At 39.2% G+C, this 26,869-nt stretch overlaps 2 protein-coding genes across 2 annotated transcripts; one reads left to right on the forward strand and one right to left on the reverse strand.

Moving 5' to 3' along the window:
* Nucleotides 1-7,645: 7,645 nt before the first annotated feature.
* Nucleotides 7,646-13,210, reverse strand: LOC140556079 (uncharacterized). Its single transcript, XM_072679585.1, has 4 exons — nt 12,588-13,210; nt 11,822-11,876; nt 9,805-9,919; nt 7,646-9,556 (listed from the first exon to the last, which is right to left on the reverse strand). The coding sequence occupies exons 1-4, from the start codon at nt 12,882-12,884 to the stop codon at nt 9,412-9,414; spliced, it is 612 nt and encodes a 203-aa protein (XP_072535686.1). The 5' UTR covers nt 12,885-13,210; the 3' UTR covers nt 7,646-9,411.
* A 174-nt stretch (nt 13,211-13,384) lies between these two features.
* LOC140556080 (uncharacterized) lies at nt 13,385-21,484 on the forward strand. Its single transcript, XM_072679586.1, has 4 exons — nt 13,385-14,594; nt 19,737-19,791; nt 20,018-20,135; nt 20,420-21,484. The coding sequence occupies exons 1-4, from the start codon at nt 14,298-14,300 to the stop codon at nt 20,451-20,453; spliced, it is 504 nt and encodes a 167-aa protein (XP_072535687.1). The 5' UTR covers nt 13,385-14,297; the 3' UTR covers nt 20,454-21,484.
* Nucleotides 21,485-26,869: the final 5,385 nt, after the last annotated feature.

Consider the following 26,869-nt stretch of genomic DNA (forward strand, 5'->3'; position numbering starts at 1 on the left):
CTGTAAATCAGAAACCTCAAGCATCAGTTACCTCATTACTCATCATAACTCATCATTCAGTCATTGCTTTATGTTACTTCTGTGTTATCAGATTAATCATAGACCAGGTTCGAATAAGGTGGATGCAAACCTTTACTGATTTTGCTCCTCTTTGATGGTCTCTTCTCCTTGCAGTGTCTTCTTCTTTATTCTCCTTCTCTGTCCCTGCTCTTTCTCTTCTCTCCAGGAGCATCTGGCTGAGCTGTGGTGAGTCTCAGTGATGTCCAGTATTTATGCATTTGTCTCTGACCCTCCTTCTTTACACACAAACACAACGAATGCTTGCTCCTCAGGCACATACACAATAGGTTTTCTTCTCACAAAGTCTTTTGTGCTGTACAATCACACTGTCTCACAGTGTTTACACACGTCAGTTTGTTTCCTCTGCCCTATTAGTGTATGTGTCTGTGTGTGTTCCACAGAAAGCAGTAGACAGCTGTAATGGGTAAGTGTATGTGATCTAAATTATGGCAGTATTACTATAGGTAGCACTACTGTTATACTGTTAATAGATTTCTGGCTTTTTGTAAGTCATGTATGTAAATGTATGTAAGACAGTTGTGATATACTGCATGTACGTACACTCTATGTCCAAATGTTGGGGGAAACCATTCTAATGAATGCATTCAGCTACTTTACATTGCACCCATTGCTGACACACAGCCTGCAGAGAAGTACTGCCAACAGAAATAGCTTGTATATTTGAACAGTACAATAATATGTGTAGTGTATGTTAATGTGTATATATTTCATATTCTATTTTTTTATATAAAAGTTGAGCTGTGGAGCAGTGCAACTGTGTTCTCAGTTGAATTATGGTCCTCTATCTAATACTTTTTGGATGAGTTGGGGTGGTGATCATCCAACATCCTGACCCCACTAATGATTTTGCTGCTGAATGCAATCAAATCATCACAGCCGTGCTCTAAAATCTAGTAGAACAGTCCATATAGTCTGGGAATCTCAACTCAATTGAGACGTTTTGTCGGTTGGAAGTGAAAGTAAGTACACATGCTCTTCAGAGAACACAATTTTGAACAGTTAAATACACAATTACATCGTATTTACACTTTAATTTAACATATTTGGGTCAAACAAATAAAATGGCAAATGTGGAATATACAAAGATTATCTTACAGTTTATTTCGTTTTTGTTTTTTTTTTACAATATGTTCAATGTAGCACCTAAACAGAAATTGTGCTCTACAATATAAAACTCTACAAAAATGTTCTATAGAGGATTTGTCAAGCTTTTACTTCATCATAACATCTTATTTGAACAGGGGTGTCCAAACATTAGCATACAGCCATATTTTGTGTGCACACTGACTAAATTGTAAAAAAAAAAAAAAGAAAGCAAGAGGGTTGTTGGGTTTAAATGCCAATGGGAAAGGAGGGATATGAACTGTAGCTACTTACTGTAGCTAATTAGGCTGCCAGTCCTGTTTAAATCTTGGCTCTTTGAAATCCTGCAGACAGCTACATTTTGGGTTGACAAGAATTCACATAATAACATTAACCCAAAAGGGGATGGAAAGGAAGGATGGCAGTTTTTCTTTTGGCAATTTCTTTTGGCCTACAGGATGTCATCCCCTGGCATCCCTCCTGAGTGTGTGTGTGTATGTGTGTATGTGAGAGAGAGATAGAATGAGAGAGGAGAAGTTAACAGGAAACATTTGGACTAAGCACATTTCTGATTGTGTTCCCATCAAGTATTTTGCTCACAGAATAAATTTCATGTCTGTTTGAGACAAATGAACACCTCAAGGCAAAACATTACTGTATTTATCTGTATCGTCATGTTTGTAATGTAATCTCTTTATCCAGCATCTTATTGGGTAAATGTGGTGCAAATGGGAATTTAGAACTTGCGTGATTTATTTTGGCAGTGCTATTTTAATGTACAATACATTCATTAAAGGGGGGGGCTAATTAAGCAGTGGCAGACAGAAAGGGGAGGTGTGCGCACATGTGCAGTGAATGCTTATAATGTGTTTACTAGACTTATCTGACTGTCTACAGTTTGTGTACACACATATTGTATTTATTGCCCCCTCCTCCCTGTAGTTAAAGGCCTTGTGTCATTTCAGACAAAGGCGTGTGAATGTGTGTGTTGAGTGCCGTCATGCCCTGTTCTCCAGAGTAGTATTTATTTCTTTGAACATGCATCAAATCCAAAGGCCAATAAAAGCAACACTGATAGTTACGACTCACAGGTTCAGTTTGGTAGGGAAAGCTAATCGCATATGACCAAAGGTTGGTGTTCAGCCCCTCAGGTGATTGCCCTGGACCTGACATGACACATCCTGCTCTGGGCCATAAAATATTGTCTGGGATAAAAAGTCAGTAATTTTGTTTTAATTTCAGTGCATAATGCCTCCAACACATAGCATTAACTGTGCCACATAGTAGTAGTGACTAGCTATTATAAGATATATAATAACAGCAACATAAAATATATATTAAATTTAATACCTCATGGGAGTCTAGTTTTAATTATACTTAACTGGTGATGGAATTGTGAGAAAGTGAGAAAGTATCATATCACAGGGGTCATTTAATCTAGATTTTGGATTTGATTGCATTTAGTGACATTAGTGAAATCAGGAAGTTGGATGATCACCACCCCACCTCATCACCAACTCAAAAGGGAGCTTTATAGCCCTCTAGCCCACACCTGGCATTAGGCATGGTGCCAGTAGGTTCATGTGGATCTGCTCCAGAAGGTCCTATTCTATTGGCAATACTTCTCTACAGGACCTAGAAAACTTGTGAGTGTGCACATCTGTGCCAGCAATGGGTGCAACTTAAAGTAGCTGAATGCCTACTTTAGGGTGTTTTAGGCACACAAGGGTGTCCACAAATATTTGGACATACAGGGATTTAGCCTAGTCTTGGACTACAGAGCATTCTAAATGATTTTTTGTTCTTTTAATTGAAGGTTTAATCCCTTTCTGGAAAATTACCCAACATGTATATATATATATATATATATATATATATATATATATATATATATATATATATACTTTAAATATATAAATTCACTTCACTTGCACTTGAGTGCATTAACTCAGTAACAGGAGTGCTCAGTATTGGAGCAACAGAAAACACAGACTTCTGTCATAAGTGAAAATACATTATTGCAAGTGCATGGGTAATGTAGCTTTGGGACATAAGCTCTGGCTGCACGAGTTTTCTAACTGCCTGAGTCTGACTCATAGACCAAAGATCCCAGCCCTTCACACACACAGCTAATTTTGGAAAAGTAAGGGACATCAGATAAATAGTCGGAGCAATCTTCTGAAAATAGCCTACTTATAATATACATATATAAAGCTACACATATGCTGTTTAATCCCTTTTCTCAAAACCTTTGAACTGGCCTGTAGGTACTCTAATGCATTATTGTACTGTGTAGGAGGAGAACACAATGTCTCTGTAACCATGTGTGTTAGACATAATCAAGCAAGAATATAAATATGTCAAAAAAGATGCTAATCCGTGGTCTTCCTCATGTTGAACAAAGCAGCTTAGGGGGCATAAAACAATCATGATTAAATGAAGAGATGAAGTCCAAACTCAGTCCATACCTTAAATAAAGTAAAAGCATCTCTGCATAAAACAACTTGGATAGAAATGAGTATAATAAGTAAGTAAACAGTCACAAAGCTACTTAAGTGCTGAATAACCTACGAAACTGCAGGGAAGCCTCTAGGAGCATATTTTTTGGAGGATTTTGGTCTTAAAAAAATTAATCAACATAAGTCAGATGTGACCATAATGCATCGTAATGCAGTGCAGCTATTATGTTAAGCAGTAACGTAATGAAATTAAACACATTAAAGGAACACATTACTAAATGTTAATACTACATGAGTCCTTACCTCATACATAATCTTGAGCAGAAGGACGGGAATTTAATAGAAAATACTCAGGAAAGTACAAACTATCCAAATGTTACTTGTGTACATGTAAATTCATTACTACACACCTGTTAGTGTTCATCAACTTGGATTAATTAAATTAGGGGCAGAGCTATTTCTTATTTCTAGGCTGAATTTTGGTAAGGGTGTATCACAAACAAGAAAAACAAAACTATCCCAGTTTTTCTTCCGATTGCTTTATTAAAGTGTTTCCTTTTAAATACAAAATTCGTTTTTACAAACACACTTCACTGCTTCACCCATCATTTCTAAATGGTGTACTATAAAGATTGTGTAGAGTCTATATTTCAATAGAAAATATATTCTTCTTGGTTTTGTAATTCATGAGGTGAGGAATTAAAACCATTCGTCTATTTTAGTACTCGTCCAAATGTTGCCACAGAAATAGGTGTGTGTGAGAGAGAGACTGTGTGTATATGGATAATATCTATTCTGTACACAGCAGAAGGCCAGTGCAAACATGAAACGTCACTCCTGTTTTCTAAGCAATACTTACTCTTACTAACTTACTAAGATGGTGTGGAATGCATTTCTGTATAGATGCATATTTAATACCCATATTTAATATGGGTTACATATTGCAAAAGTATTGGGACAGTTACACATTACGCCTACAGGAGCTTTAATGACATCCCATTCTAAACCCATAGGCATTAATATGGAGTTGATCCCCACTTTGCAGCTCTAACAGCAGGTTTGGAGCTCAGCACTTTGCACTCAGAACTTTGGAGGTTTGGAAGTTGAGTCAGTAGAGCATTGGCAACTTTTGCACTATGCTCCTCAGCACTCTCCGAACCCACTCTGTAACTTTACAAGTTGCTGTGGTTCTTAAATGCTTCCATTTTACCAGTAATAGCACTTACAGTTGATCATGGAATATCTAGGAAGATAAAAATGTGATAAATTGACTTGTGCAACGGAGGTATCATATTACAGAACCACGCTGGAATCAGTGAGCTTCTTAGTACCACCTATTACTTCACAAATGTTTATAAAAGTGAATAGGTAGATAGATAGCATGGACTGAATGAAACCCCTGAATTTAATGATTAAGTGTGTCCCAATATATATTTATATCAATACTCTTGTTTATGTCTAATTGTGATAGCAGTATTCATCAGTATGCCTTCCTAATCACTAGTAATATTTACCTTTCATGCTAATTTGATCTTTAAATTCTAATTCTGTGACAAAATCAACAAAATACAAACAAACAAACAAAAACGAAAATCGATGAGTAGAAGCTCAATATGACGATGAGTAGAGTTGTGCCAGGCTCTATAGGAATATGTCTGATATTTAGTTGATGTGATATGAGGAAAACAACCGAATATCAAACATATCATACAGCCCCTGGCCTGCTGGTGGCAACTGTAGTACCTGGGAAAAAATGATTAATTGGGGTCATGAAAGAGACAAAAAAGCAGATGTTTAGAAAAGCAGACAGGATCAGGAGGAGATAGGGCCAGAAAAGTAGCAGGAGGTGGTATAATAGCAGGTGACCAAACTGTACAAAGCAAGAGAATAATGTCACTGCAATAAAACAGCAGAGCAGCTGCAGAAATGCCTTATCAAATAAAGACAGCAAAGTACTTGCGAGAACAATAGAAGAGGCCTGACCACTAAACAAATACCACCCATACACATGCAAAGAACCTGAACCACAATAATGAAAGTACAATGGGGAAACATACCAGGATGCAGACTTACCATATTGAGATGAGGCCTTGTCTAAATCAGCACTGAGGCCAGTGCATGTGTGTGTGCTGGAGATGGTCAAATGAAAGACACTCGAAGTCCATTGATACACTCTGATGAATATGTAATGCATGCACCAGAGCGTCATGGTCAGTGTTGTGTGTAGAGTGTAGAGCAGTGTAATGCGTTCCTGTGAGTGAGTGTGTGAAAAGTATCAGTCGTAGGGGCATTTATATCAGTCCCTGGCAGAAGTTTCGAACCCCACACACACAGAGGGGTTAATTAGAAGTGTATTGATCAGCATGCCTGCGGCTCTTCCTCCTGCATTAGGCTGATCAATAGCTGTGATTTCACACTCAAGCACACACAGAGGGCGACAACAGGGTCACCACTCCATGGCCCAAATGATCATAATCATCAGATCTATTCCACACATCTGCCCTAATACAGGCCTCAGTCCAGTACTATTAGCAGAAGTAGCATCAGCTCCTGCTGATGACGGATTCTTTTAAATGAGCACTATTAATCCACGTCTGCTGTACCGCTCTGATCACTCAGGAGGGAAAAAACGTCTTCTCTTATACACTGTTTACATGTGTATGTAACCTAACAATAATAGTAATCATGCATCAATAAAATATTTAGTTAAACAAACCTATAATAGCACATTGATAGAACAGGAATCTGTGTCTTAAAGGGGCCCTAGAATTGGTTTAGTTAAATAATGAGTGTTTGGTACATTAAACTACATACTGTGAACCTCAAATACTGTTGAGTCCTCCTTCAAAAGACAACCTAGCATGACCGGGAAACATGCCAGCTCTAAAACCCTAAACTGTTTCATAACAGTGTTGACTTGTTATATATAGACCCCAAAATGTATATACACACAGTCAACTAGACAAAAGGTCTAGACAAAGCTGGAAAAATTGAAAAAAAAATGCAGCACATCCCCAGAACCATCTTAATTCATTATTATTATTATTATTATTATTATTATTAATAAACATAATAATACTAACAATAATAGTAATAATAATAATAATAATCATTATCATCATCTTGCCAAATTACAGTAATAAGCATGTTGGTTAATTAAAAAAAAAGTAAAAAAAAAAGAAATAATTACTATTGTTATTAAAATGATTTATGTGCATTTTTACAGAATGATTCCCCAAACCTTATTTAGGGGGTTCAGAAATAAATTAGGACGGTCAAACACCTAAAATCTAGGTTAGGTAATTTGGAGACAGATTTTATAACTTATTTTATTATTCTTTATTTATTATGCTTTTTTCAGTTTTATTTATTTTTTACCTAAGCATCCATTTGCGTTCCTATTTTGGTTTCTGTCTGTTAGATGTCCTTTATATAGGGAAAACATTAATCAGGACAGATACAGGTGCTAGGTTGAAGTCTGTTCTCTTCCCTCCCTCCCTGCTTAGTCCGTTATGCAGAGCCCTGCTGGACGCAGTGACCTTCTGAGTGAGCTGGGGCGGAAGAGAGAGCGAGCGAACGAGAGAGAGAGAGAGAGAGAGAAAGAAAGACACTAATTGCGTCCCCTAATTGTGGGCCTGCGGGCAGAAGTGTCATTGGTAGAGTAGGAGAGGGGGACATAGGGGTAAGAGAGGAGAGTTCACATACGTGCAACTGGATGTAGTCCCTTTAATTTGAACATTAAACTATTAAATATGTAGTAAAAACAAAACGGAAAACTTATTCTCATTATTTAGTATATTATTTTATTATTCAACAAATCAATAGTACTTACAGTAGGGTAAATATATAGAAGACAACAACAAAAGGCAGGAGAATAGTATAGTGCCTCTTTGAACTTCATTCACACTGAACTTGTTTAATCCAGACTTTCAGTTCTGCAAGTTAACAGTTATCCCAGATCATGTTCCAAAAGTGCAGTTATAACAGAACATTGGTATAAAAATCAACAAGACAGTGGCGCCTTACTTTAACAGGTTTTTATAAAATGCACAGGTAACAAAAACCAGGTAACAACCGTTTCCCCCATTTTACTGCTTCCATCGCATATAACCAAAAAACATAAAAAACATACAGTCCCATGTACAAAAAGACCTTATTCCAGCAAACATGAATCATTTTCAACAGCAGTACAAGTGGCAAATCACTTAGTAGTTTAGACCATTACCAACAAATTAGCGGTTTTTAAACTGAAACTTCTTATTGGTTTGTATCAGTGTGGTCACGACTGCACTGAGCTAATGGGCAGAGGCTGATGTGGGGTGACAGTGAGAGGGTCAGAGCTTCTCGATTGGTCGATACAAACTAGCATACGCATGAGAGTGTACCACAGAGCCTGAGGGAGGGTCATAGCAAACACATAGAGACACACATACACACGGTCACATACAGAATCCTGTCCTTTACAGCTGCGCACATTACCACACACTTGTAATCATAACCACTGATTATTAACATAACCTGAAAGAAAGAAACATCATTCAAATAAAATATTCTACAAAATACATTAAATATATGACAGTGTTTCAAAAAAATGATCCAGCTACTGCAGGGCACAGCTGGTCAGGCACACTTTCCAAATGGTGCCAGTTCAATAGTTTGTTTTTCAGATGACAGAATGAACGGTCACCTCTCCATATAGCCATGGATCCTGCATCCGCGCTTTAAAAAGCCACCAGCGAAGGTCTTTGTATTTCATATTAATGCTGCTACAGTGAATCAGGGTATAGAACAGTCAAGGACAGTAGTTCACAGCATACAAAGATTCATTTGCAGAGCAAGCATGATAGCAATTCTTTAATTTACAAACATCTTAAATTTAGATAAACTAAATTTCCCAACCCCACAGCATTCCTCCCATTAGTCAGTCTGTGGCAGGCTTCTTCAAGTTCCTAGAGGGCTAGAGTCTGCTACAGGATACATTTCCTTCTCAAACACCTACTGAACCTGATCATTAATGCATTAGTTAAATGTGCATTTGTGCCAAGAACGGTCACCAACTGTGATGAAACAAACCCTCCAGAACTGAAGAACTCTAATTTATTGCATCTAATAACACACAGAAATAATAGATTTTAGGATGTGTACTGAAAAAAGTGAAACATCACAGCTAATAAGAGAATCTATAACAAATATATGTATATCCCTACTGTCCAACATAAGTTTATTTTTGATACAATCTTTATATTGTGAGAACACATTATGATAAATGGACCAAAAGAAATTATTCAAACTGTTTTAGAATAAAATCTCTATATTAAAGGTTTTTCATGATTTATCAGGTAATGTTTCACATTTATATTATGGTCTATTATGTTGCTATGGTGAATAACATGATTAACAACTGCAACAATTAACTGTCCTACTGTGGTCTGTTACTTGGCAAGATGTAGTGCAGCAAGTAAATACCTAATAACACAAAGTTACATTAGTGAAGCAGCAGTTAATAATAATAATAATAATAATAGTAGTGGTGGTAGCAACTAGCTCACAGAAAAAGGCTTTCACTGTTTTAGAAACAGGAAGAAACACATCCTGCTTCTTGATATAAACAGATGACCAGAAAAGAGATCAGGTGCGCATGTGTGTGGTTTTCATTTGACATGGTGTCACTGCTGAAGCTGGATTTTTAAATCCCTGTTGATTTGGTTAACGGTAGTGTATTAAGTCTCTGCTTTCACAGCCTTAGCGTCTCATGTGCCTGCTGAGCTCGATCTGATCCCTCTGTGTTTTAGGCTGCTTTAGCTGGCTCCTTCTTCTCTTCTTTGGTCTCCTCCTTCTTCTCTTCTTTAGCCTCCTCCTTCTTCTCTTCTTTGGCCTCCTCCTTCTTCTCCTCTACTTTAGAGTTCTGTGTTTCTGTAATACCGCACAGCTTCCTGTTTGTGAGACAAATTAGTCATAGAATTAAAAACTTTTCACATCCTCATGCTTATTTAAAATGCGCAAGTTCTCTGCAGTTGTTTTTAGTTTTAGTTTTTCATTCAGCCAGAGTTAGAGCGCATGATAGTCAAAGAAGATCCAGAAGAAGTCAGAAAGTGTTTGAATAGCACATTTTGGATAAATTAATAAGTAGATCTTAAACATAACCAATGCCCACGTCATTCACTGAAAACACACTACTCACTTCCCCTCGACTGAGTCCATTTTGATGTGGTCACACACTTTGCTGCGTTGCTCTGACTCCTTTTTGAGGTTGGCTATCTGTTCCTGCAAGCTGGTCTTCTTCTTCTGAAGCTCACCTGAGAATGAGGGGTCAAAACATTTTAAAGCAGTGTTATGTAAGATTGAGATTTCTTGCTCATGGGCTCCCCCTACATTCTGGAAGTGGAATTCATGCATTCAGGCACCACTAAATAACAGTTTTCTCATGCATTTTACTGAGCTGAGAGATACAGAACCGCCATCTGAAATAGAAGAGGCATGTGGACAAATGGGAGAGTAATATTATAGGATTTTACACAAATATGACCTAATTCACAGCATTTTCCTGCCAGTTTTACTATAGTAAAAAAGAGTGCAGTTTATACCGTGCTGAGTTCGGGGTGGCAATGATAGAGATACTATTCTCCCTTCACATTTAGATTTACGGCACTTAGCAGGCGCTCTTATCCAGAGCGACTTACAAAAGTGCTTCACTGTTTACTCAGAAAAGACCCATAGCTAGTTTGTATAGAAAAGTATCCAAAAATACCTTAGATTAGATACTACTAAATTCAAAAGACACAGTGTGGAGACCTCAATACTCGGCACTACACTCCAAACAAGTACTCTTGGGTACACTTCGGTGCCAGGACAGAAAAGAGCCTGGATGCTTAAGGGATCGAAGGTCAAGCCGAAACATACTTGAAGCTGAACGACTTTTGACCATTGCCATCAAGTACGGAGGGGCTCATCCATTCTTGGCTTTGTTAGGTCAACATCAGGGTTTTGAATCTGATGCGGGCAGTTACAGGAAGCCAGTAAAAAAAACGCAGCAGAGGAGTTGCATGGCTGAATTTAGAAATGTTGAATTACAGGTCAGTGAAGCCTCAAAATGAACAGGCTACATATGCTTTAAGAACAAGGTTAAGAGAATTCTGTCAGATTTCTAAATATCTTCACTCTGATATAAATGCACAACATTCAGCAATTAAGAAAAAACACAATAATAATACAGGACTGAGAGTCGCTCTCAGTCAGTTCTCGAGTTCAGGCATTTGGGACTTTCTGCATTTCCACACTGAAGCATATAACACACACAGATTGTGAGACATCCTGCTGTCACTGTATAGACAATCTATATGAAAAATGTGTCCTTCCACAACACCCAAAGCAACACTTGTACAAAAAAGTGCCCTGTAAACATTGCAAAACATCAGCCAGTCATTTTAATGACCTTACATTTAATAATAAATCTAATAAGAACTAAAAAGGCTGTAATAGTATGTTACAGTGTTTCCGTTTAAAAACATTTTCCTGTTAATGCAGGTCTCGCACAGCAGCACCCCAAAAGAAAAAAACAATTGTATTGTATTGTATTGTATTATCAGACATTAAAAGGGCCCTTCAATGTATAAATGATCGTGTTACTGACATGTAAATGAGCTCTGCTCTGACCAGTTGCCCTGCCCTGTATTCAGGGCCCTGCCTCATTCAAAAGCGCTCCAAGCTAAAACAACCCTTATAAGTTAAGTGTTCAGTGTGAATGGGGAGAAGCTCCTGTAGGTGGAATGCACAAATGTAAATATGGTAGTTTTGTGACGTCAAATTCAAACAGGCTGCTCAGTTTCCATACACCCGCTGTATCTGCTAGAGAATAAATTATTTAAAAACTGATTTAATGTTAAATCAACCGCTTACTTTTTAAACACTTAAAAAGTTAGAACATTCTTTTTTTAAAAATGCAAGGGACAGTGGAATTTCTTTGATATGGGCCCTTTATGGAACATCAGTTTGCTTTAACCCAACACAGCCACATGGGGTCAGTGTCAACCTGTCTGCAGTGCTGCTGATAAGCAAATGTGTTCCTGTTTCCAGATTTCTTTTCTCAATAGTCCTTATGAATATGACTGCAGGGGTGAGGTTTCTGTATTCTGGTCTTAGATCAGGTCATTCACTGGCCCCTAAACAGCTCCCAGTGTTTGGCTTTAACTGGCACTCACCATCAGCATTGGTCTTCTGAGTGTTAATGGCAGCGATTTCATCTGTGATACGTTTCTGACAGGAGAAGCAGAACATGGTTAGACACAGTGGAAACAGTGTAGACTAAGGGCCAACAAAACATTTTCTGTAAAAGTGATGCATGTGCAGAAGAACCGTTGGGTGTAAAGGTTCTGCACACTCACGTCACATTGACTAAAGTAATAAAAATAAATAAAAATAGCACTGTTTAAAGAACCATTTGTAGCCTCTTTATTTTTAAGAGTGTAGATGATCTGATACAGGCTGGGTGAAAGACCGCAAACCCGTCTCCCCACATTCTGACAGGTTTGTGGCCTTTTGCCCTCTTCACACTGATCTACAAAAATGTTGTTCTAGTGGCCAGCAAGATAGCTCAAATACACCAGTGATCAGCTCTGGCCAAACAGCCCAGCATAACTTAGTGTTCTCCCAATTTTCCAAACACGTACACCCCCAGTTTAACTCAGGAAAGACTTGTCAATCAGCTGAAGAGGTGAGCCAGCTGTGTTGGAAGCAGGAATAGAAGTAAAAAGGTGCAAGGCAGTGGCACACGATGGGGTATTTCACAAAGTTAGCCCAAGAAACTCCAAGTAAATCTTGCCAGTCCAACGTAAGAAAAAGTAACTGGGGCGTTCCTGTTCCTGGACAGTCCTCTTTGGGCCACTTTAATGGAACTCCTTCATTGTGAAATACACACCAGTACCCCAGGGAGCAGTGTTGAGAACCACTGTACTGAAACTCACTCACCAGTTCACCTGTACAAGCGTCCACTTCAGCTTTCTTCGTATCTGCGACTCCTTGGGCTCCTGCCACTTCTGCCTTGAGATCCTCGATCTGCTTCTTGGTACTGTCCAGCAGGGTGGCGGTTTCCGCCACATGGTTCTGGTACTCTTTCAGCACGTCCTTGGTTACCCGGTGCTTGACGTTTTGGAAGGAGGCGTGCTTGGCCAACTTGAGCTCCTCTTTCCTTTTGGAGTGGATGTAGCCTGCGAGGCCCAGACTGCACACCACCAGCAGAGCCATCAGCACAATCTGGCACCTCATGATGATCACTGCCGGTTCCAGTCAGTCAGTCGTCGCCAAGAAGAGAGTGGAAAGTATATGCAAAATACCTTCAGTGTATTGTGGTGACAGCCTAATGCACTCGGTCTCAGTCTCACCCACCCACTTCCACTAATTAGACGGCCATTAGTTCGCCATTCTCACACTTGCACTCACTCTTCCTTTCGTCTGTTTAGCTTGCTACCCTTAATTACAGCCCGAGGGTCTTCAATCCCAACCACTGCGCGCTGTGGCCGAGCTGAGCAGCAGAACCCTGTAGGAAGGAAGAAACCGAAAGAAGGCAAGAGGGAAGTGAGTGAGTGTGGATGCTAAACTAACTGACACCTGTTGCAATCCCCGCCTTTTACGTGTAATTCCTTTTCCCACTCGTATTCCGGACCCCCTCCGTCTCCTCACGCTGCGATTGGACAGTGGGGCTCTTCAGCTTGCGCCTGTATTGCTGTTAATAGGCGGGCTCGCGTGTGTGAGTGAACCGCTAGCCAATCCTGACGCAGGAGGGCGGGGCTCTGCCAAATACGGGTGGGGAAAGAAATGGTGCGAATAGAGCTGCCAATTTTAGCCCGAGGAAGATGTTTCAGGAAATGGCTTTTTTTTTTTTACGGTTCACACTGTTTCCACGTGTTATTCAGCCCGAATGAGGCACACGCCTTAAAGGACTCCTTTGACAAGAGTATCTGACTAAACTGTCAGATTGTCTCTGACGGACAAAAAAACTAGATGGACAAAGTCGTTTTCTCCTCTGCTGGCAGCAGGTGAGTGATCGGGCGCTATTGTAGCTAGGCTAAGTGCGAAACCTGCGGTGGCTCCAAACATCATAAGGAGGATTTTCAGACCGGTTGGATCATACAGAATGTCTTCTTCCTTTTAGCCAACTCAAACACCCTGCTTCATCCTGCCTAGCCCCTCTTAACTCAGCACTGCTTCATCTTCTTGAGCCTGTCTGAGCTCAACCTGTTTTTCGGGTTGGCTTGCTGCGTGTGAGGGCGTTGAAGGGGTTGGACTGGTCTAATAGAAGGAGAGGGAAGGGCACGTAAGAGGGTGTGCTGTGGCATAAGGCAAGTGAAACAGTTGTTGAGGAGTTGGCATGGTTTTTCATTTTTCTCGTTCTGCTCTCCTGTCGTTCGCTGTTTTTTTGGACACCTGAATATCCAGTCACACAGGTAAGGCAGGCTCCAGGTGGAGGGAGGAAGAATAGAGGAAGGGAAGGGCAGTCAGGAACAGTTGCTGGCTCACAGTTGTCATGAAAGCGCAGTGACCGTCCCACCGCAGGAGAGAACCTCAGAGACCCAGAAGAGACTCTATACACCTGCACTTTCTCAGCCCACCTGCATCCATCTCCTCTGTAGACTTGTAGTGTTTCTCCTCCCTCCCCCCTCCTTCCTTCTCTGGTGCAGGATGAGGGGTGTCTTGGTCCTGTTTTCCCTGGCTGTGTGTGTGCTGATTGCTGTGGCCTACCAGGCCTTTCAGCAGGAGATGAACATCCGCAGCCTGAGGTCGCAAATAGATTTAACCACCGAACAAGTGAAGGGAAAGGAGGACGAAATAGTCCAAGCCAAGCTGAAGATTCAACAGCTGAACGACGAGCTGGAGCCTTTCAACAAAGCGAGGGACGAGCTGGCAAAGAAGAGGGATGAGCTGAAGAAGGCCAAAGACGACTCTGAGAAGAGTCTGGGCACCTGCCAAACACAGAAGGTACTGAATTGCACACAATCATTAATACACTCCTAACTGATCCTGAATCAGCGGCGTTCAGTGGGTATATTAGATATGTGCTGTTTATGCTTAAATATGTGGAGTTCTGCTTCTGGGACAAATGAATGCCTCTGTTTCTGCCTTTAGGAATTTATTTTCTAAAGCAAGAACCAATGTGGATAACAGTGTTTAGTCAAGCAGGTGAAACCTATTTAAAACCTCTTAAAGTACTTGAAGTATTTCATTACAGGCCAGTGGTGTGGTTGCAGGTATTTTAGTCCTGTACAGCACTGGCAGCATAATACACATCCTACATACAATAGTGATTTATTTATTTTTTTGATTGACTATTGCAAAAATAACACTGGGTCAAAGAATGTCTAGACAACAAAACTAGACAACAATTCTTGCATTGTATGAATAAATAAAACGTCAGTTCCGTTGTAATATAGTAATGTCTGGAGACTCAACAATTAGTTGCATAGCATAGCTAAAGTGCTATGATGTCAGCAGCATTGATGTTTGGTACTCTTTTAGCTGTTTAACTTTTTTTTTTTTAAATGAGACGTAATTTAGTTAAACGGATCGTGATAAATCATGATTCTGTTTTCTCCAAATTAAGAATTAGATTTTTCTTTTCCTAGAGGACTTAGAAATTACTTTTTTGTTCTTTCTTTATTTTTTGCCTTTTTCTGTTGAGGCATTGTATAATTTTCACATCTCGCAGTTTCAGTCCTTGGAATTGGGTTCACAGGACCACAAAGCATATTACATTACAGGAAATGCTTGCCCAAAAAACATTGAAACAATAATTTTGAAATCAACACACAATCCAGATTATACACACAGGTTTAAACATATACATACGCGACAGGTGCACCTTGACCAGCTACCTTTGGTATCCATTAACAAGCTTCTGGCAGAATTCGGGTTGAGCATTTGACCACTCTTCGTAGGAGAATTGGTAGAATTCAGTTAAGTTGGTTGGTTTCCTGGCACAAACCAGACTTTTAAGCACAGCCCATGTATTTTCAATAGGGCCCGGGACATAACTTTGGCAAGGCAATTCCAAAAGCTTTATTTGAACTGCATTCCACAACCACTATTGGTGTTTGGGACGTTGTCTTGTAGGAAAACCCAACTGTGTCCAAGTTTCAGCTGTCCAGCTGATGGTTTGAGGTTATGCTCAATGCCCATTATTCCATTTACTTATAACCATCTCCTCTAACCTGAGCAGTGTTTTCTTCCTGACTGTGGCTACACCTCCCAATAACCTGTATTTACATACAGTTGTTTAACGAATGCTTTTGGAATCTGTAGAAATCTTAGGAATTTTAGAAATGGCTTCAAGAGACAGTCATCTACGATCATAAAATTCTTTGGTCCTTTCCTTTGTACTGCGTGTTGTTATTCAGTTATTCAGCCTTTTTATGAGGGTGCAGAAAAGCTGTAGTCTGTTATGATCATGAACAGGAAGTTAAGAGGCCTTGACCTTGGGAAGTGAAAAGACATTTGGAAACTGTCAGCACACCACTCCTGATTTGGAAGTGAACCTGAATGCCTGAAATGGGTATATGTAAAAGTTGAATTTAACATTGAAGCACTTCACTTTTTTCTAAATTAGCTAGTTTTTAAATTCAGTTCAATTCGATAAGCACTGGATAGTTTTGACTGATTTACATTTACATTTACATTTACGGCATTTAGCAGACGCTCTTATCCAGAGCGACTTACAAAGTGCTTTGCTATTTACCCAAGAAAAGCCTTAGCTAGTTAGAATAGACTAATAATTCAAAAGATACCTCTAAGCTTAGACATTACTAAACACAATACAATAAGGCGACCATAGAACTATTCGTCCAAGTACTCTCTGAAGAGGTGGGTCTTCAGTCTGCGTTTGAAGACAGCGAGCGACTCGGCCGTTCGGACATCCAGGGGCAGCTCGTTCCACCACTTTGGTGCCAGGACAGAAAAAAGCCTGGACGCTTGTCTTCCGCGGATTTTGAGGGATGGCGGGTCGAGCCGAGCCGTACTTGAAGCTCGAAGGGCTCTTGGTGCGGATCGGCTTTTGACCATTGTCATCAGATACGGAGGGGCTGGTCCGTTCTTAGCTTTGTAGGCCAGCGTCAGGGTTTTAAATCTGATGCGGGCAGCTACAGGAAGCCAGTGGAGAGAACGCAGCAGTGGAGTGACATGGCTAAATTTTGGGACATTGAAGACTGATGTGGCACATGCTTCATTTACAGAATAAGCACATTTACATAATTGTCCATTTACCCCAAATGGAGTCAGCCAAGACAACTCTGTTGTAGTGTTTGAATTTTCTATAGCCGTTCTCCATGTTCGTTCTGCTGGGTTTAATACTAATCGCTTAGCATAAACCTGTTGGGTGGCATCTATCTATTGTTCAGCTCCAATGACCATGAATGGCTCTGCTCTGGCTGCTACAACAGCTTGAAGATGAGAGCAAACAGATTCTTATCTTATGGGACTGCGTCCTTCTCCAGGAACAGTCGGTTCATATATGTATGAGTATCCTTGTGTTGTAAAGTTTCTGAAGAAGTGAATGAGAAGAAATAAGTAGATGAAAAAACAGGTCCTCTGGCCTGCTACACTGAATAGAACAGGTATGGGTAGGCCATGCTGAGGAGAGGTGAAGAGCATGTCACTCAGGTAGTTTGAGTAGTCTTGTAGTTTAGTAGCTCATTTTCAGTTCAATTCATACTCTTATTTTCAGGCTCTTATTTTTAGTTTTGCCAAACACAGCCTGATAACAGCCTCCAGCAGAAAATCTCAGTCCCCTGAAAAACATAAACACCGTCCTGCAAAACAGCAAAAAAAAAAACTGTGGTGAGGAAACGCTAAGATGTTAACAATGAGAAACCCAAAAGGACCTATTCACAAAAAAGGGGGACCCCATCCTCTTTGGGGTAAAACTAGGAATAATAGAGAACAGACTGTGAGATTGTGTGTGTGTGTGTGTGTGTGTGTGTGTGTGTGTGTGTGTGTGTGTGTGCCTAAAATTATCAAGATAATTACAACAATTTGTTCAGATGATTCAAAAGAATCAATATCAAGAATGTATAGAATGTATAGTTTTGTCTTCAGTCACCCCCTTGAGTTCATTAAATAGTGAACTTTATATAGGAAATGGTGAATCAGTGGACTAGTGAACCATTCCAAACACCTCTATTATATTTTATAGCTACGTTAGTCTTGTACCTCCAATGCAAAACTAAGTAAGCAAACTGCAGATCACAGTCATGTCTTCATGATCAACCGCTTGGCCTAAACTTGACCTATTTGGAAATAATTTTGTAATTGTTTTAATTTGATTGGCAAAGGATTGTTGGAATTGCTTATATAAGTAGTTTTGTGGACACATATTTAAGAAGCATGATGCAAGAATTTGTGCTTTTTGCCACTGGGCTTTCCCTACTGTTGTGGAGTGCTCACTTTGTAAGCTCACTTTGAGCCCCCCGATATACAGCTGTACACATGCATTTGTTGAAAACCTGCATCGACAGAACCGACAGAGTAATATTACAGGATTTTAAACAGATAAGTGTTACTCTTGCGTTTCTTCTCTTTAGTTCTTGCGAGTGGTCTCTTTAGAAGAATCTAAAGCTGATATTGTAAGCTTCATGGCTACATAATTGTTCTGCCTTCATCATGGGTTGTAAACGAACATGGAGCACTTGACTGCATTCAGTTATTGACAGCGCCAGTATAGCAGATAGCAGTTCAGAACACACATTTATTCTTGCTTGTTGGTGTCGCACCTAGTTTGCATGTAGGAAGCTGTTCATTTGCGTGCATGCTGAAGTTCGACTAATGGCAGTAAGAAGGCATTCTGTTCCTCTTCAGAGCTGAATTTAGCTTTTGTTTGAACACATTCAGAGTTCACTGTATGTACAGAAGATCTCAGACAGACATTCAAAACAGCACAGGATCGTTACTCAGCACCAGGATGAATAGTCGCTTCATGTCGAGTGAGAGACAACATTGTACCAATGTGAAATAAATACGGTAGCTGAAACAAGACCTCCTTAGTAGTTGTCCTCTGCAGCACAGATGTGTGTGTGTATGTGTGTACGTGTATGTGTGTACGTGTATGTGTGTACGTGTGTGTGTGTATGTATAACAGATGTTGTTTTTGTTGTTTATGTTTTTGTCTATACTTTTACATGAAAGGAAAGTTTAGGGGGATGAAGTAAGGAATAGGACTAAGCAGTATGATGTTATTGTGTGTCGGTATCTTCAGTTTCAGCAGTACTTCTAGAACACAGACGAACTGCATGTAGTCTCAAATGATGGAGAAATGATGAAATGTGAGGACAGCATGTAAAAATGCATAGTATGTGATTGTATGGCCCATTTTGGGGTTTTTGGACAAAATATTGTCCCTGAAATAATTCAGATAAATTATACTATTGTAATTCTAAGAACATAATAATGCAATTACACCCTTTTAAAAGGCAGTGAACTTTTTTTTAAGAAACACTGGAATTGGATACAAATAAATAATACATAAATAAAAACACTTTCTGTATATAATGTAAAATAAGTAAATATCCACTCCATTTAAAGTAACTGGTCAACTAAGGGCAAAGAACGTGTCTCAAGTGATTGTAGTGCACCTGTCTAGCAGGTCCAATGGTTAATCATTATTCCTGGCTATTCCAGTATACTTTTTATAGGCACTAAAGGTTAGCTGTATTTCCACTGGCTAAAATATTGGTGATGTTCATTCTTATGTAAACAAACATGCATGTAAACACAATGAGCAATAATAAAATATGTTTTGGAGGTCATGTCCATATATACATATATGATAAGCCAATAATGATTGTGATTTACTATCTGTCTGTTTCTGTCTGACTACCCAAAAGCTACATGCCTTATCTCCAGACTATGATTGTTCTTGTGGTTTTGTTTTGATGTCTAAAAACTGAACAAATAGAACTGACTTTAGTAGATGTTCTACCACAGAGGGTTAGAGGTACCACATTATTAGCTGGGAGTGTGCAGATTTGAATATACAAATGCTCTGGTATAGAATGGCTCTGGAAGTCTTTTTGGTGCAATCATGTGGACAACCTGCTTTTAAACTATGTTTCTGCTGTCTCTCTCTCCCTGTAGGCAGACTCTGAAAAGAAGAAAATAGAAGCTGCTGCAGCACTTGAGAAACTAAAAGGTGAGGTATCAGTTTATTCATCAGCTAGTTATTGTCATTAGTGGTGACCATGTTCTACAAATGCAGCAGAAACAGAATGCTAGACTGTGTTATGGGGCATTTTCACCAAACAGTATTGTGATGCCCATAGTTTAATCTGACCTAGTAGGTTTCAGAAGACTGTTTGTCTCACCCTTCCATTCTAACCTTGTGATCTCACTGTCTCTCTCTTTCTGTCTCTTTTCAGTGGATCACAAAGAAGAGGAGCAAAAAGTTCAAGAGGAGGTCAAAAATTGGCAGAAGCAAATTTTTGACCGAGATGCCAAGATCTGTAAGTTTGTGGATGAAGGGCAGGAGGAAGGAAAGTAAGTACTGCTCTCTTACTCGTGTCACTGATTCATTGCTTCCATTAAGATTGAAGGGCAGGGTGGGCTGAGTGGTCCAGTGTACTGGCACTATAATCCAAAGATTGCTAGTTTAAAACCCGGGTCATGTTGAGTCAAGAAAAACTAAATTGGCCTTTCTCTCTTAGGGGTGGGTTTATTAACTATTTGAAAACTGTGTTCTACTTTTGCTAGTCCTATGACTTTATAAGCTTTGTAAGCATTTTGTTGAAGGTGTCTTAACATTGCATCTTGTGTCTGTGTAGGAAATTGTGCGAGGACAAAAAGGCTGCCCAGTAAAGTGACTTACGACAACTCAGGAAAGAAATCCTTAACGTGGTGTATTTATGTACAGCTTTTCTTTTCCACAAATGTGATGTTTTGTTCACACTGACAGAAATAATATAATGTTGTTCATTTTATAATGCAAACTAAATAAAGTTGTAGTTTAAAAACTTATTATTTTTTTATGACTTTCAAGAATATAAAAGTACTACAGGCACTTGAAAAGTTGCCGATGGTAAAAATGATTATATGCCACAATCTAAGAAAAAATGTTTTAATTGTGTGCATTCACTCTGCATTTTGTATTAGATGGTGTCACTGTAGTGCATGCTGCATATAAACACTTATAACACTATATAATTTCCTCCAATAAATGAGATATTATTTACAATATAGCACTGATATTTCTTTCATGTGTAAAGCTTACTCAAATCATGGATATAGTAAATTTATGAAAATTGTGTTCAGTCTTTTTTGGAATAAAACTTTTTTTTGGCCCATGGTTTCACTCATGTTCCACAAACACTTAACTAAGAATCCAAAAAGAATGCTGTGCAGTAGTATTCAACCTTCCTCCTGTAGAACCACCTTCCTGTAGGTTCCAACGTACAGCTAGCAGATGCCTTTCAGCCAAAATCTTTTAAAGGCAGTAATCAGTTGAATCAGGTGGGGTGGATGAATGTTAGATCTTTAGGTAGGTAGCTCTGCAGGAGCGGGTTGGAGACCACTGGTGTAATGTTTGCAATACCAGAGTTCTGGGTTCTTCTAACAATGAAACACAAATGTGACACCAGTGGTGTTCATTTGGTCGAAACACTCTGGCCTATAGTCAGACTAGAGGAGAATATTCTGATTCTCTGCAGCTGAAAAGAGATTGTCCTCAGTTCTTCTCTTATCGGACAGGCCAAACTCTGCTTAGGCTATCTGTGTAGGCTGAACAGTTTTGCTTCAGGCTGCCACCTCTCCAGCATTGGCCTGCACTTTGGTCTAATATCCTACTTTCTACAATCCTTTAAATGGTCTTAAAATGTTTTTTTTTTCTTTTTTACAAACATGTTTTTACAACATCTTTATTGGACCTAAGTGGTTCACAGTCTTCTATGGCATTGCTCAAAAATCTAATGCACCAACTTTATTTTTAAGTGTGTGTGCTCTTATCTCTGCTTTTCTATTGGTTTCACTTCCTTTAATGCATGCCTATTACACATACAGTAAAAAGGGACTGCATGTTTTGAGAGTGCATAATTCTGCACTGCATATTTGCTCTGATTGGTCTAATGCATTAAAGGCAACATGGAATGTAAATCTTAAATATAGATGGGTTATTTATAATAGAGATGTTAAGTGGTATTACATCATAATTTTATTTGAATGTAAATGGAAAGGGGGGAATTGTGGTTTTACAAAGGTGGTTTTACATCCCCTTGCGACCGCCCTTGAATTGAACCTTGTTTGCAGTGCGAAACTCGAATAACCCAGCTGCTGCATCAAAGCTAAAGCTAAAGATTGTCTGTTTACCTTTATGTGGCATACGCATAGGCATCTGCTTTTCCCCTGAACCACAGAGGTGTGCACACACCAGGATAGGGCAAGGCGCTATCCTGCTGTCGATATAATCTGCAAACAAATCAGTCTTCTCTCTTCAGTTTGAAAGCTGGTAAGGGTTGGTGAACAGTGAACAGAGAGCAAAGGATGTGGGCCTGTTTGACAGACAAGGCGACAATGTTAAAAGGAAGAGGGTTTAAGAGAGTAGCAGTTTCTTACAGTTACATGTGATGCCATTTGCCACTGCTCAAAATAAAATGTGTATTTTTAAATGCAACATGGTCATGAATCTACTTATACAAATAGTGTGGCATGCTTCTTTGACAGCCGCCCCATGATTTGCTTATGTGACAATTCTTATTCTATCTTTTTTTAAAAGTTGGCTATATTTTACTTCATTATTCAGTGTAGTGTCTATGTTAGACTGTGTGCATGTGTGTGGTGGCCAGCTGTCTTTATACAAACAGAATTTGTCACGTATCAAGTGTGCTTGTGTGGTTAGTCACTACAGTTAAAGCCTTTGTACATACTGAATGTAACTGTTTGTAAAGTCTACTCATAGGCACTGCTACTGTGACTTGTATGTTTCCCAGGCCTCTTAAAAGCTTTGTAAGGGTTAAAACTCTGATAGTCAGACTGACACAACTGCATGATTAGGGTATATTATGTACAGTAGTAAAATCTGTAAAAATAAAACAGATAGAGTTTGTAAGGATGGGCTCCAAGTGGTTTAATGGACTAAGGTGCTGTCACTGTGATCAAAGGAGCACTGGTTCAAATCCTATAACACAGGAAGTGCTGATGGGATTTTTTTTACAGTTTCTATACTAACAGGATGAAGATCTACTTCAATACCAGGTTTACCTTTCTTTCTACCATCCCTTCATTAACTGCCACTATCTGTAAAATTACATGCAAACTTCAGAATTCTCAGACTCTGCACTGAAAAAAGGTCATTCATTATTAATAGTCTTTAAATCATAATCTTAGTGTTCTTCTGACCTGTCACTCTGTTCAACACGGCAGATGCAGAAACTCTCCATATGCTTTTTTTCTTTGTTAGACCTGTCCTAGAGAGGCTTTTACTTATTTATATATTTTTAGCTTTTTAATATCCTTTGATATTAAACAGCATAATTGTTGTCCATCCATTTACAGTTCATTTACAATAGATAATATTGCAAATATAATGTACGTACAGGCCTGGCAGTGAAGGTGTGCACTTTTGCATCCATTTGAATTTACATACATTCATATGGATTATTTGAAATATTAGGAATTTGGAATATTAGGCTTTGTGTAATTTACGTGTTTCTATGTATTGTTTATTTATTTTTCATATAACAATCAGCTTACATCACTCCTGTCCTGTAGTGACTGCAGTAATCTCTCAAGTTACTCCAGATTCATTACAGATCACTTCTCACATGCTTCAGATTGAATCAGGGTCTTCAGTATATGGGCAATTGGTTCACACCATGATCCGAATGGTGAATAAATGTCATGTGAGTTTAAGTGTGGCATGATTGCTGGTGCTATAAGGGCTGGTTTGAGTAGTTGAAGAACGGCTGACCTGATGCAGAATAGTCTGATTTTGAGTTTACGTTAATAAAGACAGAGCATCCAGCAGTTCTGCAGATGGAAACGCTTTGGTTTGACCTGACGTAACTGGTCGAACCTGACAGAAAAGCTACAGTAACTCAGATAACCAATCTAAGAAGCTCACTCTGTACTGTTTCACTCTGTATTAACACATTCAGCTCATTAACCCACAATGCTTTAGACAAACAAAAACATATCCACTATTAGTGTACATATGGAATTTGGTCATTGCAACAGTACGCCTACAGTATTTACCAGAAATGAAACTTTACACAAGGCCTTTTTTTCCTCTTCTGCTGTTTAGTAGATGGTAGAGCACTATGGCTGTAGGGTCTGAATTGATGTGCGGTTTGTACTGTATTTGTGAATACCTCACAGACTCGCAGCACAAAACATGGTGTCTTGTTTCAGTCAATACCTGCAACAAATAATAGGGAAGCGGGAATCACAAGGAAGCCCTGGAGCACATGGCAGATCACATAACAGAAAACTATTTTTGAAAGATTTATTTTATAACATAAACGATGTCCTGGACACTGAATGTGTGCTCTGTGTGATCACTCCGTATTCTCTGTTACTTTTAATTGCATGATGTGTCTATGTCCCATCCAGTCTCTGCCCCTGACATTATACACTGTTGATAAAGTTGCAGATTTTTTTCATTTCATTTGTATTTATGCAAAACTATGACCTGCAAGTATAAACTTTGGGACATGAGTGTGTTTTAACATCCATGTTTATTTGTTGTTTTTTTAATCCACTTGCCTCCAGCCTTTATACACACACTCCCTAAAGCTGTACTTGGCTGAAAGCTTAGCCTCCTGACCATTATGTATTCATTTGTCTGACAGAAACAAAATGCCATGGAACAGGTTTGTAAAGGCATCGTCTACTATATGTACGGAAACACAGAGGAACAGCCAACACTTTGTCCAACTCAAAACAAATATGACAAAGCATACACTACTCCCATATGACTTTTGCCCTACATCATTTGCATAAAACAGGACAATGACAGGAGTGTAGTAAAGGTGGAGTATCTGGATCATCTTGTTAAAGAGTGGTGGTGTTTATATTCTCTGTTGATATATAGCCAAGCCCCTTTGGCTTAACTCTTTGCTATAAAGCTGTCTCTCCTGCTCCAGGACTCTGCGCAGTTCCTCTCTACGCACCTGTTGAAACACACAGGGAAAAAGAACAGCTCAGGTTATTCATTATGTATTCTCTAATGGGACACTGATACACTCTGATATCATTTACCTTCAGGAACAGTTGCACACATCAAATATTTAACAAAACTCATAGCTGCCATCGTGACCAACAAGGAAACTCTTCTATAAAAGTTAATGACCCACCAGAGTGAGCGCAGTGTGAGCCAGCTGAGTCTCTCTCTGTTGGATGCGCTCTTGCTGCATCAGGGCCCTGGAGGAACCAGCTTGGGTAGCTCGTACCAATTCTGCCCCCTGCGAGACATTCCTGATGCTGAAAAGAGATAAAAGGGTTAGTTAAGTGCCACCTTAGAGTTAGCATTATTTAAAATTCAAGTCTCAGATTGCCCTTAGTGCTTACTGAATGCTATATAAGTGATATTGATTGAAGAAACCTCCAAAACGTGGACCTTTGATTCCATTTTTATGAAAATGAAAATTTCTTCACATAAGAAAAAGAAAACAATTGTGTAACATACTCATTACCTGCCTCCATCTCATTATCTCTCACTCAGCACATCAAATACACCAATCCTCACATCAGGAGCAACATTCTGTAAACTTTACAAGCACTAATATAAAACTAAAAAAAAATAAAAACTTTGTGATATTTGCTCATTTTTATCAAACTGATTTTTTTGTGATAAAACAATGTAGGTAATGTCATTTCCTGTAAAGAGTGCTGTCACAGTTTTCATTATCAAAAGAAAAAACTGTAGCTGAAACTGGTGAAACCTAAATAGTGAAAAGCACCATTTAGGGTACCGCCGTTTTGTAGTGACGTCCCAAAACATGTGCAGAATTTTCCCAAATTTCCCAATAGTCCCAAAATGCTAATTCAACAAGTAGTCTACAAACAAAGTAGTGTACACTAGCCAACATGGAATACCCATAATCCATTGCCTTGTTTGGTTGGAAGATTAACGTGCAGCTTCTCTGATGAAGACCGATGTTCAGATCGCTTATGTGCACACATGACATGTCTGAAATGGTTCACTACCTTGTTGAATTCTGTCCTCTATAATAGTGCTCTATATAGTGGATTATGGATACTGGATTTTCACATGTAGGGGATAGTGAATAGGGCACGGTTATGAACATAGCATGGCTTTCCCTAGTGGCGAGGGAAAGCTTGTATTCGATTTGTTGAAAAATTATAATCTGAAATATAACCTCATCTACTGATCAGAAAATTCTGTTCATCTGATTTTCGTTTTAACCATCAGAGCCGTTGGGCAAGAGATCCTGTCTTTCTGAGCTGTTTGAGAGCTGCCTGTTTAATGGGATTGCAGCCTTTTCTGGACCTCTCTCTCTCTGTAAGGGCTTTTTTGTGTCTGCATCCCAAATTGCACGTCTACACTTTAATTACTACACTAACAAATGCACATTTATTAGTAGTGCGCTATTTAGTGTGCTTGTGCTCTGTTTGGGATGCAGCCTGTAAGAGGAATGTTGGAGACATTGGTCACATGGCATGTATTTATTAATATTTGTGCTTAAATGCACCCAGAAACAAACGTTTCCAATGATATTACAACTTTTCAGGTATTGTTAAACTGTTTATTCGAGTTGACAGCCTGTTCTGACAAACTTTTTGAAGGGTTAAAACATTAATTTTATTTTTATTTTTATTTATCTTGTCTTTTAAAAATGCCATACCAGAGAATAATATCTTCTGAAAAATAGTGATGTTGACACAAAACAGGGAGAACACACCTTTCCAGCTCAGCAAGTCTATCCACCATTTCCTCTTCTTTCTGTGACACACAAAAGGGTAAAAGGACATGTTCAGTTAAATGTGCAAATAACCTCATTCAGCCACGCCTGTTCAGTTCATAATCTAGCTAGTTCAAGGTCTACCTTAAACCTCTCCTCTTCTTCTGCACTAGGTTGTTTTTACAGCACAGATCTGTATGGCGCCGACGGCTGTATGGCCGTATGTTGTAAATAGCCGCCAAGGACGCTGTCCGGTTGTTAAGGTAACGAGTTGGTCGGGTCACGTGACACATGGATGTGTTCCACCAGCGTTCAGACAGCGCCGCTTTGCGATACTACGGCTTAAATAGCGGCAGTCAT

The sequence above is a fragment of the Salminus brasiliensis genome, chromosome 5 (genome assembly GCF_030463535.1).
Source record: "Salminus brasiliensis chromosome 5, fSalBra1.hap2, whole genome shotgun sequence".
Taxonomy (NCBI): domain Eukaryota; kingdom Metazoa; phylum Chordata; class Actinopteri; order Characiformes; family Bryconidae; genus Salminus; species Salminus brasiliensis.

Excerpts from the sequence above, each read along its gene's own strand:
- LOC140556079 (XM_072679585.1), bottom strand. The coding sequence starts at position 12,884 with ATGAGGTGCCAGATTGTGCTGATGGCTCTGCTGGTGGTGTGCAGTCTG. Across the intron at positions 9,920-11,821 it reads TCAGAAGACCAATGCTGATG|GTGAGCTTCAGAAGAAGAAG; the intron begins GTGAGTGCCAGT and ends CCTCATTCTCAG. Across the intron at positions 9,557-9,804 it reads ATGGACTCAGTCGAGGGGAA|GAAGCTGTGCGGTATTACAG; the intron begins GTGAGTAGTGTG and ends TCTCACAAACAG.
- LOC140556080 (XM_072679586.1), top strand. The coding sequence starts at position 14,298 with ATGAGGGGTGTCTTGGTCCTGTTTTCCCTGGCTGTGTGTGTGCTGATT. Across the intron at positions 19,792-20,017 it reads AGCACTTGAGAAACTAAAAG|TGGATCACAAAGAAGAGGAG; the intron begins GTGAGGTATCAG and ends GTCTCTTTTCAG. Across the intron at positions 20,136-20,419 it reads GAAGGGCAGGAGGAAGGAAA|GAAATTGTGCGAGGACAAAA; the intron begins GTAAGTACTGCT and ends GTGTCTGTGTAG.